Consider the following 17472-nt stretch of genomic DNA (forward strand, 5'->3'; position numbering starts at 1 on the left):
TACGAAACAAATTAACCTGCATCGTACACTCCCTGGCGGGATGTATACAAACATACATTGCACTAATATTTACTACTGGATACCAACCTCCGTTGGATGAAAAATGACATTAGGAATCCTGAAGTCACCATGAAGAAGTTTGGGTTCATCGTCTGTTATTGGCAGATTCCTGAGTAACCATTCTGAGAGTTCATTCATGGAAGGAATGCCCACATGACACAATTCTTCATACAACTCTTTCCAAGCTAATACCTAAAATATTTGAAAAATCAAAGAGAACATAGAAAACATATATGCATAGTTACAACCTGCTTAACACGGGAGAAATTTAGAAGTGAAATATAGATTTGGAGAAGAGAAATTAAGTGCAAGAACAAAAAGTGTATTTCAAGAGCAGATACCACTACTAAATTCTGCACCATGGATTGTTTAGAATGTAACTAGAATATTTGTCTCACACTTGTTTTAATGAGGCTCCTTTCCTAGACTAATACTAAAGGTGCTTTGATGAGATATGTCTCCTAGTTTGTCTTTCCAAAACCAAGGCAAATGAAGATATCCATTAGGTAGGACAGGTCATCCAATGATAATATTGATTGCATGGTCTTGAAGAAGGTAAATACGAATAGTTTGTTTCTAAGGCATTCAATTGAAGTGAAGGAAAACATGGCTGTATGTTTAGAGAGAACCATATCTAGGCTGAGGATAACATCTGAATGTAAATTACCGAAACATGCGCAAGTGGGAAAAATGATAGCAATATTTTTCTCAAAAGGGTAGACCACTTAGACCAGCGTAGACTTTCAAACAAGATTACTGCAAAGATGCAGCATGGTCTGAAGCAGTGCAAGCGCATGAACAAATATTATACAGACTGTTAGATTAACACCTTGTTAATCAGATATGGTGTTCTTTCTTCAAAGACATGCACCATTGACTGAAGGAACTTGCCTAGTCAGGCTGCTGCCCCCTGGTGATGACTGTCTCTAATCTATGATTATAGTCTTCTGTTGCAATAGTCTAACTCCAACTGTAGCATGAACCAGGGTAAAGTCGGGCAAGGCATAAGATCTTCAGAACTAAAGAATGTAAACAGTCAGCAGCTACAGAAAAACAGATCAAAAATCAGGGAAAAAAAGGCTTCAAAGTGCGTGTTGAGCACAACAAAAAACAGGAGAACTAATTCTTTGCAACCCATCCATCTCAAGGCAAAGCTCCTTTTATATGGTCCAAGCTGGACACAGGCAGCATACATGGAAAGATTATGTTCTTTGAAAGGCAGAGATTTAAGGTTAACCACACCTTCTTCCTCAGGAGAAGGACATCTTTCAGGCACAAGAGCAATAGCAGCTTGTTTCACATCCTTCCTCCTTTGCTTGCACTCCCCCGCACTCTCCTTACTGCACTCCAGGCAGCGGGCCTGGGTGGCCCTCAAAATGAGGCTGAAGAGATTGTACGGGGAGTCTGAGAACAAGGACCAGAGACGGGTTGCCTCCTCTATGAACACTCAATTATGTGAAAACACCATTGCCTCTGGTTAGTCCCCTCTGCAGAAGTAGCAGGATGCCACCTCCTGAAGCTCTGGGTTCATTGGGACACCGAGAGAAAAAATGCTGCAACCAACAAGGGGTCAAGAGCTGCAGAAGCACCATCCCAAGAAAGTCCAACAGCTGGATAATCTTTCCCCGCTGAGTAGAAGTCTCTCTCTCTCACTTTCATGCCCCCTATCTGTCACAATCTCTCCACCCATGTCTCCCGTCCTCTCTCAATCTACAGATTAGTCTATTACGTTCTTCTTTTTACCAACATTTGTCATTTAACAATTCTTTCTGTATACTGCTATCTTCTGGTTTTTCTTCCCAGTCCTTTACGCATGCAATAGTTCATGATGAAATGGATTTTTGAATTCTTTTTATTTTGACAGGGCTGTAAAGTGTGAATTATAATCCAAGCGATGTAAAACCACTGTAGAGAACATGCTGTCTGAGAGATGACAATGTACAAATACTACAATTTTTGAATCTTCAAATGTAATAAGTGATATTCATACTTTTGAAAAAAAGGACCTCAAGAGGAAATCATATTCTGGTTTTTCTTCCCATTCCTTTACGCATGCAATAGTTCATGATGAAATGGATTTTTTAATTCTTTTTATTTTGACAGGGCTGTAAAGTGTGAATTATAATCCAAGCGGTGTAAACGCACTATAGAGAACATGCTGTCTGTGAGATGCCAATGTACAAATACTACAATTTTAAAATCTTCAAATGTAATAAGTGATATCCCTACTTATAAATAAAATAAGGAAAAAAGTAAACAATTAAACTTTGAAAAAACGGACCTCAAGAGGAAATCATATTCTGGTTTTGATTGACAAACATAAAATGATAAGAAATGATAAAGAGCACAAAAAATACACTAAAAATACACTATTATGCAAAGACAAAGGCATGGAGGTGAAATTTTCATTGGACTACCTCTTTGCCATATCAAAAAATCATGATTGTTTTTGACTTGTTATTTCCAGTCATCCATATTTCACACACTTCATTAGACACAATTGTTAGTTTGAGAGTTATCTGTACATTGAGACTCCAAAGGCAACTCTAACTCTAGTTTTACCTCTCTCTTGCAATATCCTTCCTGGCTGTCTTTCCCCGGTAGATTCAATTCATCCAGGTTCAGTGAGTGGAGCCAAGCAAGAGTTTCTGAGACAGCAACATTTAAGGCACATTGTTCTGCTGGACTGACTCCTGCAATTGTGTTATATCTGAAGATGCGACCCTAAAAATAAAGAAATATTGCAAAATAAGTGCAAGAACATACTTCTACCGCTTTTGTGTTTATTCTTGTTTATGCCATCACAAATGATTCACAACGTTAGCTTCCTGCAGGCGTTACCACCCTGCTATCAGCGTTCAACTGAATGGCATTTGCAAAAGAGCAGACACTCATTGTTTTTTCAGTTCAGTTCAAAGCTCCATTTAGAGGACTTCCATGCACTCCTTACTACTAGCCCCCCCCCACCTAGCAAAGACCTTGATCAAGGGTACGACCAGTTCTGCGACTGGATCAACCGAGCCCTAGACACCCTAATCCCAGCCAAATGGATCAAGGCACGCGTTCATGAATCAAGTCCCTGGTATAATAAAGAACTTTCCACACTGAAAAAAGAGTGCAAAATAGCCGAAAGATGCTGGAGGAGAAACTACGACCCTGCCCTCAAAAGCCTGTACATCCAATCTCAAAAAACCTACCACCGTAGCATCTGTAGGACCCGGGCAGCTCACTACGCTACCGAGATCAAGAACAGCCATAATGCCTCCAAAACCATCTTTAAAATCCTCAAAGAACTCAGCGCCAAAAAAACAGTGGCTAATCCAAGCACCTCACCCACATTGTGCGATACTATGGCCTCTTTCTTCATGGAGAAAATCCGGAAAATCTACAGTGCCTTTCCCCCCACTCCCCGCCTCACTCCCTCAACTGACCTCAACAGACCTAACCTTTCTAACATCCCGGCTCTTAGCCAAAAAGACTTCACCAAAATATGCACTCCTCCCATGGCCAGCCAAGGCAGCAGAAGCCCATGTAAACACCATCCTGACCAAATACCTGTCATCTAATTCCATCCTGGACAGGTCACAACACGGATTCCGGGCTGGACACAGCACCGAGACAGCCCTAATAAGTGTGGTAGAACACCTCCGTACCATTCTAGACTCTGGCGGATCGGCAGCACTGATTTTACTTGACCTCAGTGCGGCCTTCGACACGGTGTCTCACGAGGTCCTGCTGTTTAGGCTAAAAGAGGCTGGAATATCAGGAAACGCCCTGGACTGGTTCAAAGACTTCTTATCGGGCAGATCATTCCGAGTCTCCACCCCCCCTTATCTCTCCAAAGAATGCCCCATTGAACAGGGTGTACCCCAGGGGTCAGCTCTCAGCCCCACCCTGTTCAATGTGTACGTCCAACCCCTGGCAGAGGTAGCCAGGAAGCACGGAATGTCCCTCGTGTCCTACGCCGACGACACACAGCTAGTGGTAGCACTGAATGACGAAAGTGGTCTCGGCGCCCAAAAGTTCCAACAAACTCTCGTCGACATCACTGAATGGATGACGGCGAACTACCTCCAGCTCAACGCCGGAAAGACGGAAGTGCAACTGGTGGGAAAAAAGACTGACACTTGGGGTAACAACTGGTGGCCAGTAACCCTCGGCCAACCACCTGAACCGAAGGATTGTGTCAAAAACCTAGGAGTCTGGGTAGACTCTGCCCTAAACTTCACCAACCATACAAAAAAAGTGGCGGCCACCTGTTTTGGCATCTTACGGAATCTTAGGCCTATCCTAAGATTCTTCGACCACCAAACCCCTCAGCTGATAGTCCAGGCAGCCATCCTCTCAAGGCTGGACTATGCCAGCTCCCTCCTGCTAGGAGCTAATATGGCAGAAAAAAACAGACTCCAGCGAGTCCAGAATGCAGCCGCCAGAGCCCTGGTCGGACTCCCTCGCCATACGTCTGTGACTGACGTCCTTACGAAACTCCACTGGGTCCCAATGGAGAAAAGGATTCATTTTAAAACACTATGCTTAGCATTCAAAATTTTAAAAAAGGCCTCCCCCCCCCCCCATGTTCTGCCCACTTCTCTCAGCCTACGTCCCCCGGCGTACCCCACGATCAGAAGGGCAGAATCTAGCGGTCATACCTCGCATCAAATTAGCCAGGATGGGTGGCCGTTCTTTCAGATATCTGTGGTAAATAAATAATTAATTACCGGTACTATTTTTCTATACATTAACCAAAACAGATAGCTCAATAAATAAGAGGCAGGATCCGTGGAATCTGAGTCAGAAATGGCTTTAATCGGATGGCTCGAGCCTAAAGACCATAAAGTGGCAGGTAATGGAAAGGAATGGCAGCTGCAACGTCTCATCAACATTACATAGTATATATAGGAAAACATTACAATTGCATTGAATACAGTAGGCGTAACAAGTGACAAAACGTAAGATAAGAACATATGGGCGTGAAAAGAAGGCGTGCACAGGGCGTGCACGTAGACATGTGATGAAAACGTCACAGAAGTGTCATAAATGGGTGGATACATGGAGGGGGCTACCTGGGCAGCTGGAACCTTTAACCTACTGGTGCGCGCAAACGGGCCATGACGTGTAACTAGGGAGAGCTGGGGGCTCTGACTTCTACACTAGAAGAGGAGACTAAAGTCTGGGATGTCAGGACGACACGTGCCTATAGCATATCTGGTATCTGGTGTTTGGAGTACATGTTGATTGAATCTAAATGTCATCAGGGCAAAGGCTACTTGACACTAAGGCTGGTGCATGCATATATTCTACGTGTATTGCGTGTGCTATGAATCTTCTATGGATATTAATTCAGTAATTCTCTTGCATGGAGACAGGAAGACTAGACTATAGCTGAAGATGTTTATGCGGTTCGTTAGCTTTTAGGAATGTGAAGACGGGGAGCTGAACTGATAACTAGAGGCATAACATATTCTTGGCAGACAGGCAGGCAGGCCAGGCCGGGCACCGCGCTGCTTGGCAGAAAGTAAGCGAAGGGTCAGGGATGCGGGAGGGGCTGCATCGCTCCTCGGAGTGGTTTCGGGAGACTGGAGCTTGAATCTGGTGTCCGGGCCCTTTGAGGCCTAGAAACGGGGACAATTCAATGAATTAACGTGCACAATGTAAAACGTTGGCAACATAGGCCAATTACTCGTTGCTTTCACGAGGACTGGAAACTGGCATACTAACGTTGGACACAACTATAATTGCGTCTTTATTCGGTCAAGGGGGAACATATGCATATCGATCATGCACATATAACATATAATGGCGAACACGTAGGGACACATGACAAGGCAAAATTCAATTTTCCTCATTCCCTCCTTGTGCCCTACGTTTCCTTCAGGAAACATCAATATTCATGATACCATCTATCTGTTCATATAGCATCATTTGCTCGTCTCGAATTTTCTTGGAACGGGACTTAGGACTAGGAATACAAGAGGTAGCGCACAAGCCGCAAATCGCAGGGCCACATTGTAAACATAAACAACAACTGAATATGACCATTACTACTATTCCTAGGAATGACAATACTTTCCATCCCCAGGCGGATATTATACTCCAGAGCCAACCTGACCATGTCCATGTGCCTGGATTCTGGTGCAACTGATGGGCTATTTTGTGAAGTCTGGTTATAGCTGAATAAACAGACGGTGCGTTATTAGGAATGAAAATGCAGCAACTAGATCCGATGACTCTACAAGCTCCGCCCCTATCGGCCAGTATGACGTCAAGGACGAGACGATTTTGAAGGACAACAAATCTCATAGCAGATTGTTCTTCAGTTAAGTTACCTAGAGCGGAAGTAGTCTCATTCACTACTGCTTCAAGGGTTCTGGTTAGCCTACGTATTAGCTTACTATTCTGGACAGGACCTATAAAGAAAAAGAAACCTTTATTGAAGTCTTGATACTGTTCTAGAGCAGTTTCAGTTTGATCGACAATTGGGGACTCAGTCTCCCTTCTATGTCTAACGTGTACTAGATGTGTATTTCTGTGATAATCGGATGGGGCTAGAAAAACAGGTGGCAGTAGGAAGGCAATGTAACATGTTCCATCCCAATCGAGGGGCAGACGTACATATGCGGTCTGACCACACACAAAATACGAATGACGTGAGGCTTTGAAATTAGATTTCCCACTGTCACTATACTCGACCACAGTAGTACAATCACTATGTCCTAGATGTACTGAACCATTCTTTCTGACACATAATTCGCCTTTTACTGGTAGGACTGTAATAGCAGGCAAATCTGGAGTAGTCTCGGACTGAACATTCAAAACCATGAAATTCGAGGAATAATTACCTAGATCATATACTTCATTTTCTAGATCTAACCCTGTTCTATGGGAAAGTCCTTCCTTGTCTGGGAAACATGTTCTATTCAAAAGGGACTTATCGTCTGAGGATGACGTTATCGTAAACCATGCTCCACACGAACCATTATGTGAAAACGGATAGGGAAAGAGTGGCAGAACTCCCTTCGGTGTCTGGAAAGGGGGGAGTCGACCACACACCCAACAATTAGTGGCATTGCTAGTCTGGTGTGAATAGTGTAACATTCGGGTAAAAGTATTGTTGCGCATGGCAAGTCTGTAGGATAACTCGTGAGGAGGTAGTTCACTAAAAGTGTGCTCTACTGTATCATTAGAAGACAAATGTACATGTGAATCAATAGGAGGAAATTATACATGTAAAACATAACTTATGCATGTAACCGTAAGACTCAGAAATAACATAAACAGTAACGTGATCACGCATCGACTGCGTAAATTCTTACAATAACGTATTTTCTTAGAGTTTCGACTAACTCTCTCACTATGGGGGTCTATCTCATACATGTCAGGAACCTGTCTAACCGCTTCACCCGAGAGGGACTTAAACAATTAAACTGTCTGACTTGCTAGACCTCAGTTTTAGTTTATACTCCTGCTGCGGAGTTTTCTCTAACAGGGGGAGTTTAGAGTCAGTATCTGGGCAGTCATTGAGAACGGGGCAGTCTTTGAAAAAAGTCTTTGGACGGAGTCCATGAAATCGTTTAACGTGACTGGAATGAATCCAGCCTTTGCGGCCTTCCACCTTGATTGCAGTCCTTGTGGTCATCAGAACGAGCTTCGGTTCTTTCCAGCGGGGCTCCAGCGGACTTGAACGATCAAAATTTCTTATCAATACTAAATCGCCTGGAACGACCTCGTGCGGTTTCACTTGCGTGTTGTCTGGAAAGGCAGCAGCGACCTGTGAACGACAAGAGAGTAGTGCAGACATCAAGGAAGCCAGGTAATCTGTCAGCATATTACTGTCAACATCTGTAATTTTACGGGGCATTGGTGTACCCCACATGTTCGGGGGACGACCGAATATAACCTCAAAAGGGGACAGACCTGAACGGGAGTGTGCGACCATTCTCATGTAAAAAAGGGCGACTGGCAGAGCTACCATCCAATCTACGCCTTTTTCCGCGCAAACCTTGGCAATGCGGATTTTCAGAGTCCGATTATGTCTCTCGACGAGGCCAGCTGCCTCGGGGTGTCGTACACAATGGAACTTCCACTGGTACCCTAACAGAAGAGATACTTGTTTCATGAGTTCGGAGGAGAATGGCTGGCCGTTGTCTGAATACACGACCCTGGGCAAACCATAGCGAGGAAAAAACTCACGAACCAACTGCCTGGCAGTGGTCGCGGCAGTGTAATCTGGGACTGGATATGCTTCTGTCCATCTGGACAAAGCGCATACAACTAAGAGGACATACTTGAAACCTCGACATCGATCCATCTGAATATAATCCATCTGGAGGACTTCAAAAGGGTGGTCAGGAGGATGGAATCCACCTTGTTCCACCGGAACACCTTTACCTGGATTGAACTGACAACATATCATGCAGGTACGTACTTTCTGTTTGGCTGCTGCTCGTAAATGCTTGTTAAACCAAATGTTCTGGATGCTGTCTAACATGGCTTTCTCTCCTAAATGTGCTGGACTATGTGCGGTATTAATAATGACTTGAACCATAGAGTCGGGGAGAAACCATGTGGCTTTTCCCTTCGTCAACCATCCCTGATCTGTCTGGACCCCTCCTTGTTCAGACCATTTCTTGATTTCATCGGGAGTAGCATGTGTCTGTATGTCTAGTACATCTCGTGTAGGGTCTTTAACTGTCATACAAGTAGTCTGTTCTGGAATATCTGTCTTGTTCGTGTTAACTGGAGGGTCTGGAGTCTGAGCTGTAAGCTTGGCTGTTCGATCTGCTAGATCGTTACCTTGAGAAATGGTATCAGTGGCTTTCGTATGTGCTTTGCACTTCATAACAGCGATGGCTTTCGGTAAATGTATTGCTTCTAACAGAGCTTGAATGAGGGGGCCATGCTGAATCTTGGCTCCATGAGAGGTCATGAAACCTCTTTCTTGCCAGAGTATTCCAAAGTCGTGTACGACACCGAATGCATAACGTGAATCTGTATATATGTTTACTTTCAGGTTCTTGGCTCGTATGCAAGCTTGGGTCAGAGCGATGAGCTCTGCTGCTTGAGCAGACAGGGTGTCAATACGATGTGTTTCTATAACTTCGGTTTCAGTAGTCACTGCATACGCGGCTACTAGTTCTCCTGTACTTGTTCTCATACATGAACCATCCACATAAAGTGTCAGGTCGGGATCAGGTAATGCAATGTCAGTCAAGTCTTGTCTTGGCTTCGTCATAATGTTGATAACTTCCACACAATCATGTGTGGCAGAATTCGATGTACTCGAGGGTAACAGTGTAGCAGGATTTAAAACGTTGCAGCGTCTGATTTCTATGTGTGGCTGAAACAGTGTCAGTTCATACCCTGTTAATCGTGCAATTGTCAAGTGCTGAGTCTGTGTTCGGTTTAAAAGAACTTCCACGGAGTGTGGAACTTGTACTGTCAGGGAGTGTCCTAACACTATGGAATCACTTTGTCTGATAGCTAGAGCTGTGGCTGCAACTGACTTGAGGCACGCAGGCAGAGCCTGGGCTACTGGATCTAATGTGCTAGAAAAATAAGCACAAGGCTTGTGTTGTCCTGCTTGATCTTGCGTGAGAACAGATAATGCTGTACCATCACGTTCAGTAAAAAAAAGTGTAAAAGGCTTACTGTAGTTCGGTGTCGCTAACACAGGTGCATTACATAAAGCTTTCTTTAACTCGTTAAAAACAAGTGTATGTTCCTGGGTCCAAGGGAGGACAGTCGATATGGCTGCCTCCTGTGTCGTTAACTGTATCAGTGGTTTAGCTAGATATGCATACTGAGGAATCCATTGTCTGCAGTAAGAAGTGAGGCCGATAAAAGCTCGTACCTCCTTCTGGGTCTTGGGCTGTGGAAGATGTGCTATTAACTGGATACGGTCAGGTGTCAACTGTCTACCCCTCTTGGACAGTAAGTGTCCAAGGTATACCACTTGCTGGACACAGAATTGTAGTTTGGAAGGGGACACCTTGTGCCCCATCTCGGCCAGAAAATATAGGACTGTAAGTGACGCACGTTCGCAGTCACGTTCTGTACGGGCTGTGATCAATAGATCATCGACATACTGGAGCAGGGCAGTGTCAGTTGGCATGTGAATACTGTCTAGTTGTCTTTTAAGTGCTTGACTGTAAATACTAGGGCTTTCTGTGAAACCTTGAGGAGCTCGAGTGAATTTATAGCTTCTTCCATTTAAACAGAATCCGAAATTCTTGCTGCTCCCTCTGAGGCGGAAAGCCGGAGGTCTACTGTGCTCTCTTGCACCTGCTTTTGATAAAAAAAACGATCGACTGAAAATTTGTTTTAAAATTGTACTATATTTTAACTGGAGCGTTTTAAAACTTCCCTGACCCCCCATCAGCGAGATTACTTCGCTGGGCACCCCATTTCCTTAGCGTCGATCCATTGAGGCGCAGGGAACATCTCTTGACAACTTTGGCGGCCATCTTGGATTGGGCAGGCTCGCCGGAGAGCTCGACGCCCCTCCCGCCCTCCCTGGGTATTTAACAAGGCATAACTCGCCTCCGCGAGGTTATTCTTGCTGCTCCCTCTGAGGCGGAAAGCCGGAGGTCTACTGTGCTCTCTTGCACCTGCTTTTGATAAAAAAAACGATCGACTGAAAATTTGTTTTAAAATTGTACTATATTTTAACTGGAGCGTTTTAAAACTTCCCTGACCCCCCATCAGCGAGATTACTTCGCTGGGCACCCCATTTCCTTAGCGTCGATCCATTGAGGCGCAGGGAACATCTCTTGACAACTTTGGCGGCCATCTTGGATTGGGCAGGCTCGCCGGAGAGCTCGACGCCCCTCCCGCCCTCCCTGGGTATTTAACAAGGCATAACTCGCCTCCGCGAGGTTATTCTTGCTGCTCCCTCTGAGGCGGAAAGCCGGAGGTCTACTGTGCTCTCTTGCACCTGCTTTTGATAAAAAAAACGATCGACTGAAAATTTGTTTTAAAATTGTACTATATTTTAACTGGAGCGTTTTAAAACTTCCCTGACCCCCCATCAGCGAGATTACTTCGCTGGGCACCCCATTTCCTTAGCGTCGATCCATTGAGGCGCAGGGAACATCTCTTGACAACTTTGGCGGCCATCTTGGATTGGGCAGGCTCGCCGGAGAGCTCGACGCCCCTCCCGCCCTCCCTGGGTATTTAACAAGGCATAACTCGCCTCCGCAAGGTTATTCTTGCTGCTCCCTCTGAGGCGGAAAGCCGGAGGTCTACTGTGCTCTCTTGCACCTGCTTTTGATAAAAAAAACGATCGACTGAAAATTTGTTTTAAAATTGTACTATATTTTAACTGGAGCGTTTTAAAACTTCCCTGACCCCCCATCAGCGAGATTACTTCGCTGGGCACCCCATTTCCTTAGCGTCGATCCATTGAGGCGCAGGGAACATCTCTTGACAACTTTGGTGGCCATCTTGGATTGGGCAGGCTCGCCGGAGAGCTCGACGCCCCTCCCACCCTCCTACCGCCCCGCCCAAAGTATGCATAAAAACAACAACACCGCCCGTCCGCGCAGCGGGCGGGCGCAGCGGGCGCGCCAGAGGCGCGCCAGAGGCAAGCCCGTCTGCGCCCGTCCGCGCACGACCGGGCTTAGGGCCAGAACCCCTGCCCGAATCTCTTTACCCAACTATAAGGTACTCCCGTAGAGATCTATTGAGCCTCAGACCCCCCCCACCCTCCTGTGATTACATCCACAATCTCAAGGGACCCTTCACTCGTTGCTCCTTATGCAAACCACTCCAGCTCACGCTACCCACTAAACCCAGCAAACCCGCCACCCTCAACCTTGCCTCTCTAAACTGTCGTTCACTTCCAAAACATGCGACTCGGATAGCCGACATCATAGAAGATCATGGAATCGATATATTCTTCCTCACGGAAACATGGCTCGGTCCTCATTCACAATCAGACATGGTACTAGCAACACCACAGGGTTACTGTATTCAATCCCTACCCCGTCCTCTAGGCAGAGGAGGCGGTGTAGCTATCATCCATCGAGAACACCTCCACTGCAAAACCCCCGACGCACAGATTACCGACGCTGAAAGTCTGCATTTTACCGTCACACTCAACCCAACCACTTCTCTAACAGGACTTCTCATTTACCGCCCCCCCGGCACCCCGGGCCCCTTCACCTGCTCTCTTCTGGACCTAGTCACAACTCAGGCCCACTCCTTATCAAACTATATGATAGTTGGGGACCTAAATATCCACCTAGAAGACCCGGCCGACTCGGTAGCCAATGATCTGATTCAAGATCTAGCGGCCTTCGATATCCGTCTATTAAACTCCGGAGCCACCCACATTAAGGGCCACCTATTAGACCCCGTATTTACCAGCTCGTTCTCAATGCTAGTAAAGGAGGCCCTTCCCCTTCCTTGGACAGACCACTACTTGGTCCCTTTCCAACTACCTGGAACCTTCACGAAAAACCGTACACCCCCTACCTTCAGCAAGGATAGGACCTGGCCCAGACTCTCCACGGACGAATGGGCTCAGACCCTTGAAAAAAACATCCCTGCTCACGCTGAAGACCCAAATACGGCAGACAGAAGATTCAGGGACTGGATTACCGTCTCCCTAGACCTAGTACTCCCACTCAGAAATAGGGAAAATAAAAACGGCAAACATGGCTCAGCACCATGGTACTCCGCAGAACTAAGAACACTTCGCAAAAACTGCAAAAAGGCCGAACGACTCTGGAGAAAGACTTGGCAACATGCCAGCAAAGTAGCCTACCAGGCCACGGTCAAACTTTACAAAGAGGCCATTAAATCAGCCAAAGCTTCTTACTACAACACACGAATACAAGAAGCATCCAATTCAGCCCGAGAATCCTTTTCAATCGTCAAAGAGCTGACCAAGGTCCCCACCACCTCTCCCTCCAACACCCCCAAAGTTGACAGAAGTAATGAGCTAGCTAACTTCTTCAACGAGAAAATCACCCGAATCCTGACCTCCCTCCCACCCCCCAGCTCCCCTAGCCTCACGGAAAGTAGCACCTCCCTCGAACAGACTGAAAGTATCTGTCGTCCTTCGCTTCAGACTTTCCGACCTGTCACCCCCGTAGAGGTGGAGCGAACCCTAGTAAAAATGAAAAGTGGATCCCCTTTGGACCCAGCCCCTATAAGGTTCCTCAAGACTGTAGCCTCAGTAATTGTGCCTATCATTACGGACCTTATCAACTGCTCGTTTACCCACGGAACCGTCCCCGACAGCTGGAAGAGTGCTGTGGTCAAAGCACTCTTAAAAAAACCCCAGCTAGATCCATTGGACCTGTCCAACTATAGACCAATATCCCTACTCCCGGGCATTAGCAAAGTCACCGAGAAACTGGTAAACATTCAACTGTCCCAGTTCCTTGAAACCAATAAACTGCTCCGACAATCCCAAACCGGATTTCGCCCAGGCCATGGAACGGACACCGCACTCCTTGCAGTTATTGAAGAGGCAAGGGGCTTACTAGATTCAGGAGGATCAGTGGCAGTGATCCTCCTGGATCTAAGTGCAGCCTTTGACACGGTCAACCACCGTGTCCTTCTGCATAGACTGGCAAATGCAGGACTTACCGGGACAGCTATCAAATGGATCGAATCCTTTCTTACAGGACGCACTTTTCAAGTGTGGGACGACATCCATCACTCATCCACCCTCCCACTCACCAGCGGCGTCCCCCAGGGCTCTTCCCTAAGCCCGACGCTTTTTAATGTCTATATGGCCCCCCTCGAGGATGTGGTAACACCATTTAACATCAAAATGGTGAGTTACGCTGACGACACCCAACTAGTCGTCTCCTTGTCCCAGCTGATTGACCATCCTGAAAATCTAACTAACTGCCTCATAGATATTTACAACTGGATGAATGACTCATCACTGAAATTGAATGGGACTAAGACAGAGGTAATGCTACTCGGCAAGCAATGGACAACTATCCCTCCTACACTATGGCCCGATGTGTTCGGAGAAATTCCCCCCCCTAAATCTGAAATCAAGACACTCGGGGTGTGGCTTGAGCCACAGCTTACGATGAAAACCCATGCAACCAAAACCTCGGGCATATGTTTTGGACTCATGCGCACGACCCGTAAAATCCTGCCCTTACTCCCACCTATGTCCAGAAAGCTTCTTATCCAGGGTCTAGTGTTGTCCCGTCTGGACTACAGCAATCTGGTCTATCTGGGAGCCCCCGAGGCTACCATCACGAAACTCCAGCGGACACAGAACGCGGCAGCACGCCTGATTACCAACACCCCCTCCAGAATATCTGCCAAGCCAGCCCTCAAAACCCTGCATTGGCTCCCCGTGCGCCAAAGGGTGCACTTTAAAGCAATGTGTACAACACACAAGCTTTACAACGGATCTGGTCCAGCGATCCTCAGTAAAATGATCACACCTTATACAGCAACTAGATCACTACGATCTCAAAATGAGAATCTAGTCTGCATCCCCAGATTCAAAAAAGCCCACACAGGAGGTCGACAATTCTCCGTTCAGGCGGCTAAGGGCTGGAACGCACTCCCTCGCGCCCTCAGACTGGAATTCAACTACCTTGCTTTCCGCAAAAAACTAAAGACCCATCTGTTTCCCAAATAACTCCCTTCGACCGCCTTCCCTCTCAATAGGACTTCAAGCTACATAGCGCGGGGATGCCCTTGGGTCACCAGGCGCTTTAGAAATCGCTAAAATAAAAAATAAAATAAATAAATAAAAAGGAACTGGCTGTCTGGATGAATGGGGACACTAAAGAATGCGTTCTTGAGATCAATAACCGTAAAGAACGTAGCTTCAGAATCAATGGCTGTCAATAGGGAAGAGATATCTGGAACCACAGGGTACTGGGGTATGATACATTTATTAAGTTCTCGAAGATCAATCACTAATCGATAAACTGGAGGTGCATTTGGATCAGTACGTTTAAGAATCGGAATGATAGGAGAATTACATACATTGGAGTCAGTTTCTACAACCACTCCTTGAGCAATGAGCTCGTCAATAATTTTCGATAAGGCTGTTACAGCCTCAGGTGGCAATTTGTACTGTCGGATTTGTGGTAATACAACACCTTGTTTCAGAGTGACACGATATGGTGTAATGTGCATACAACCTACATCAGTTGGACCTTGCGCCCATAAATGCTGTGGTACATTCAGTAATCTTGGATCAAAATCTCGTAACACATAATGACCTTTAAAATCACGTAAAAACAATCTCACACATTCTGGGGAACAACATATTACTGCACCTAACTCTTTCAATGTTTTAATACCTAGTAAGTTTTCGGGACAGGATTTCGTGAGTAACAAGTCTGTAGTTCGGGACAATGGACCAACTTCTAGAGAAACTGGTTTCGATATTTCATTAACAATAGGCTTTCCTGAAAATCCCAGGGAAACGTTTCTTGAGCCTGAGAGTGGAGCCCCTGGAACCTCGTCATGACTGATGGTAGTCCTACTTGCCCCTGTATCAATCAGAAACTTTCTGTCTTTCCCTAATACTTGACTGTGTACATAGGGACCCTCTTGATCTACAGGAACCTCGATGAGAGGCAAGCCAACCTCCCTCTCTAGGCTGTTTCATGAATACTGCTGATATTCTGGATAATCTGACTGTGCATACTGGTACATCTGTTGTGTAACGTGTTGTGTGGCAGCTATAGGCTGCGGTACTGTAACTGTCTGTTGTGCGTTCTGCGGTGGCTGGGAATTCTGCGGAACTTGTTCTTGTCTAGGAGGACGTGGTCTCTCTTTCGTCTTACCTGTAGCTATGTTGTGTTTCAGAACTGCACATTTGTTTATATAATGACCTGGCTGTTTACAGTAATTGCAGGTCCCTTTAACAGGAGCTGCAGGATGACTAGTCTGATTCGGACCCCTCTTCTGACTATCTGGTTGAACAGACTGTGCAACTAGTACTTTCATTTTCGTGTCTTTCATACGTCTCCTTTCGTGTTCTTGCTCTTCCCTGATTCTATTCTGGTGATATTGTAGCATCTGGAGCATTTGAGATGGGGTATTAGCTTGCCAAGTACTCTCGACTTTCAATACTCTATTCTTAACTTGCGGTAAAGAATTCTCAACTAGTTTGGTAACAAAAAGATGTGGATACGACTCACTACTTGTTTTCAGACCGCTATTGATAATGAAACATTTCTCAAATCTGGAATAGAAATCACTAGTGTCTTCGTCTTGTTTCTGTTTACAGGCTGAGATGGCATCCCAATCTTCCTTTTTCGTGGCTAGTAATCTTGGCAAGACCTGTATTAACAGTTCGGGCAACTCTTTGGCTTTATCCCCAAGACCAGTACCTGGGACTCGTGCATTATCTTCGGTCTCTAACGCGGTCCAATCTATCTTTTTCTCTCCCACCTCCCATTCTTTTTCTTTAAGTTTTTCATATATGCCCGCAGGCAACAGGACCTTTAACATTTTTATGATATCAGGATACGTGTATTCTCCCATACGGAGCATGTCCTTTAATTCACGATGGAACCCTGCTGGATCTTTATCGTGACAGGGTATTAACTTTTTCATTTCTAGTAGTTCTATTTTCGTGATAGGGGTGTAAACAAATACTCGTTCGAGATTACCTCCCTCTCCCTTAACTGGATGCACTTCTCGTAACGGATTCTGTCTGTCTATGTAGAAGGGAGGTGAAACTGGAACAAAATGCGGAGTCAGGAACGTTCTGTATTTGTGGCGCTGTTCTAAAATGACGCTAATTAAATCGGTACCTAGACCTTTCCATCTGTTTAGTAGTAACTCGTTCAATACAGTATATAAGGGACCTGGGTCAGAATGCTGACTCTCGTACAGTGTGATGAGATGCTGGACCATATACATACCCACCAGTCGCTGCTCGGCTGGGGGCAGTTTCAGAAACATTTGGGCCACTATTTCGTCTGGAAACGTGACAGAATCACTAACCCATCGGACTGCTGATCGGGCTAGTTCTTGTTCATGCATGGTACTAAGTTCACTGTAACCTATTCGTAATTTCAGAACTTTATCGGTAGCCTGGAATACTTGTTCAAGAGAACACTGTTCTGGTACAGGAGGAGGAAAAGCTTTCTTGTCATCTAGGCGTGTGTGTCTATCGGAAAGTCTCGTTCTACCTACATACGCTATTCTGCTGGGATTCTCGGTGTCTACATCTTCGTCTGAAGAATCATTCTCTTTGTCTGCTACTATTCTTGCTTTCTCTTTTTGGTGTATACTTATGATTTCTTTACGGATCTTTCTGTACATGGTTTCTATACTATTTTGTGTCTTGTGTTTTCCGTCTGCTATATTGTCACTCCATCTTGTCAGGACTTTCATATCTTCTGGACTTTTATCAGGATGATCCTGTTCTCTTATTAAACAATTTATCAGAAATTGCAAAATCAT

The 17472-nt window shown here is 45.5% G+C and overlaps 1 protein-coding gene across 4 annotated transcripts in view; it reads right to left on the reverse strand.

The window, feature by feature from the left end:
• The window catches only part of LOC144785622 (acyl-CoA dehydrogenase family member 11-like), a 684407-nt gene that overhangs the window by 489088 nt on the left and 177847 nt on the right, over positions 1 to 17472 (reverse strand). For 3 of the 4 annotated variants that reach the window (XR_013601998.1, XM_078664430.1, XM_078664429.1), the window contains 2 exons: positions 2623 to 2784; positions 88 to 252 (listed from right to left, as the gene is read on the reverse strand). Coding sequence is in view for 3 of the 4 variants with exons in the window: in XM_078664430.1 (XP_078520556.1) it covers positions 88 to 252; positions 2623 to 2784 (327 nt within the window). In the remaining variant the exon portion in view is untranslated. The remainder of the gene's footprint in view (positions 1 to 87; positions 253 to 2622; positions 2785 to 17472) is intronic. The other variant, XM_078664431.1, reaches the window with a different exon arrangement.

The sequence above is a fragment of the Lissotriton helveticus genome, chromosome 10 (genome assembly GCF_964261635.1).
Source record: "Lissotriton helveticus chromosome 10, aLisHel1.1, whole genome shotgun sequence".
Classification (NCBI taxonomy): Eukaryota; Metazoa; Chordata; class Amphibia; order Caudata; family Salamandridae; genus Lissotriton; species Lissotriton helveticus.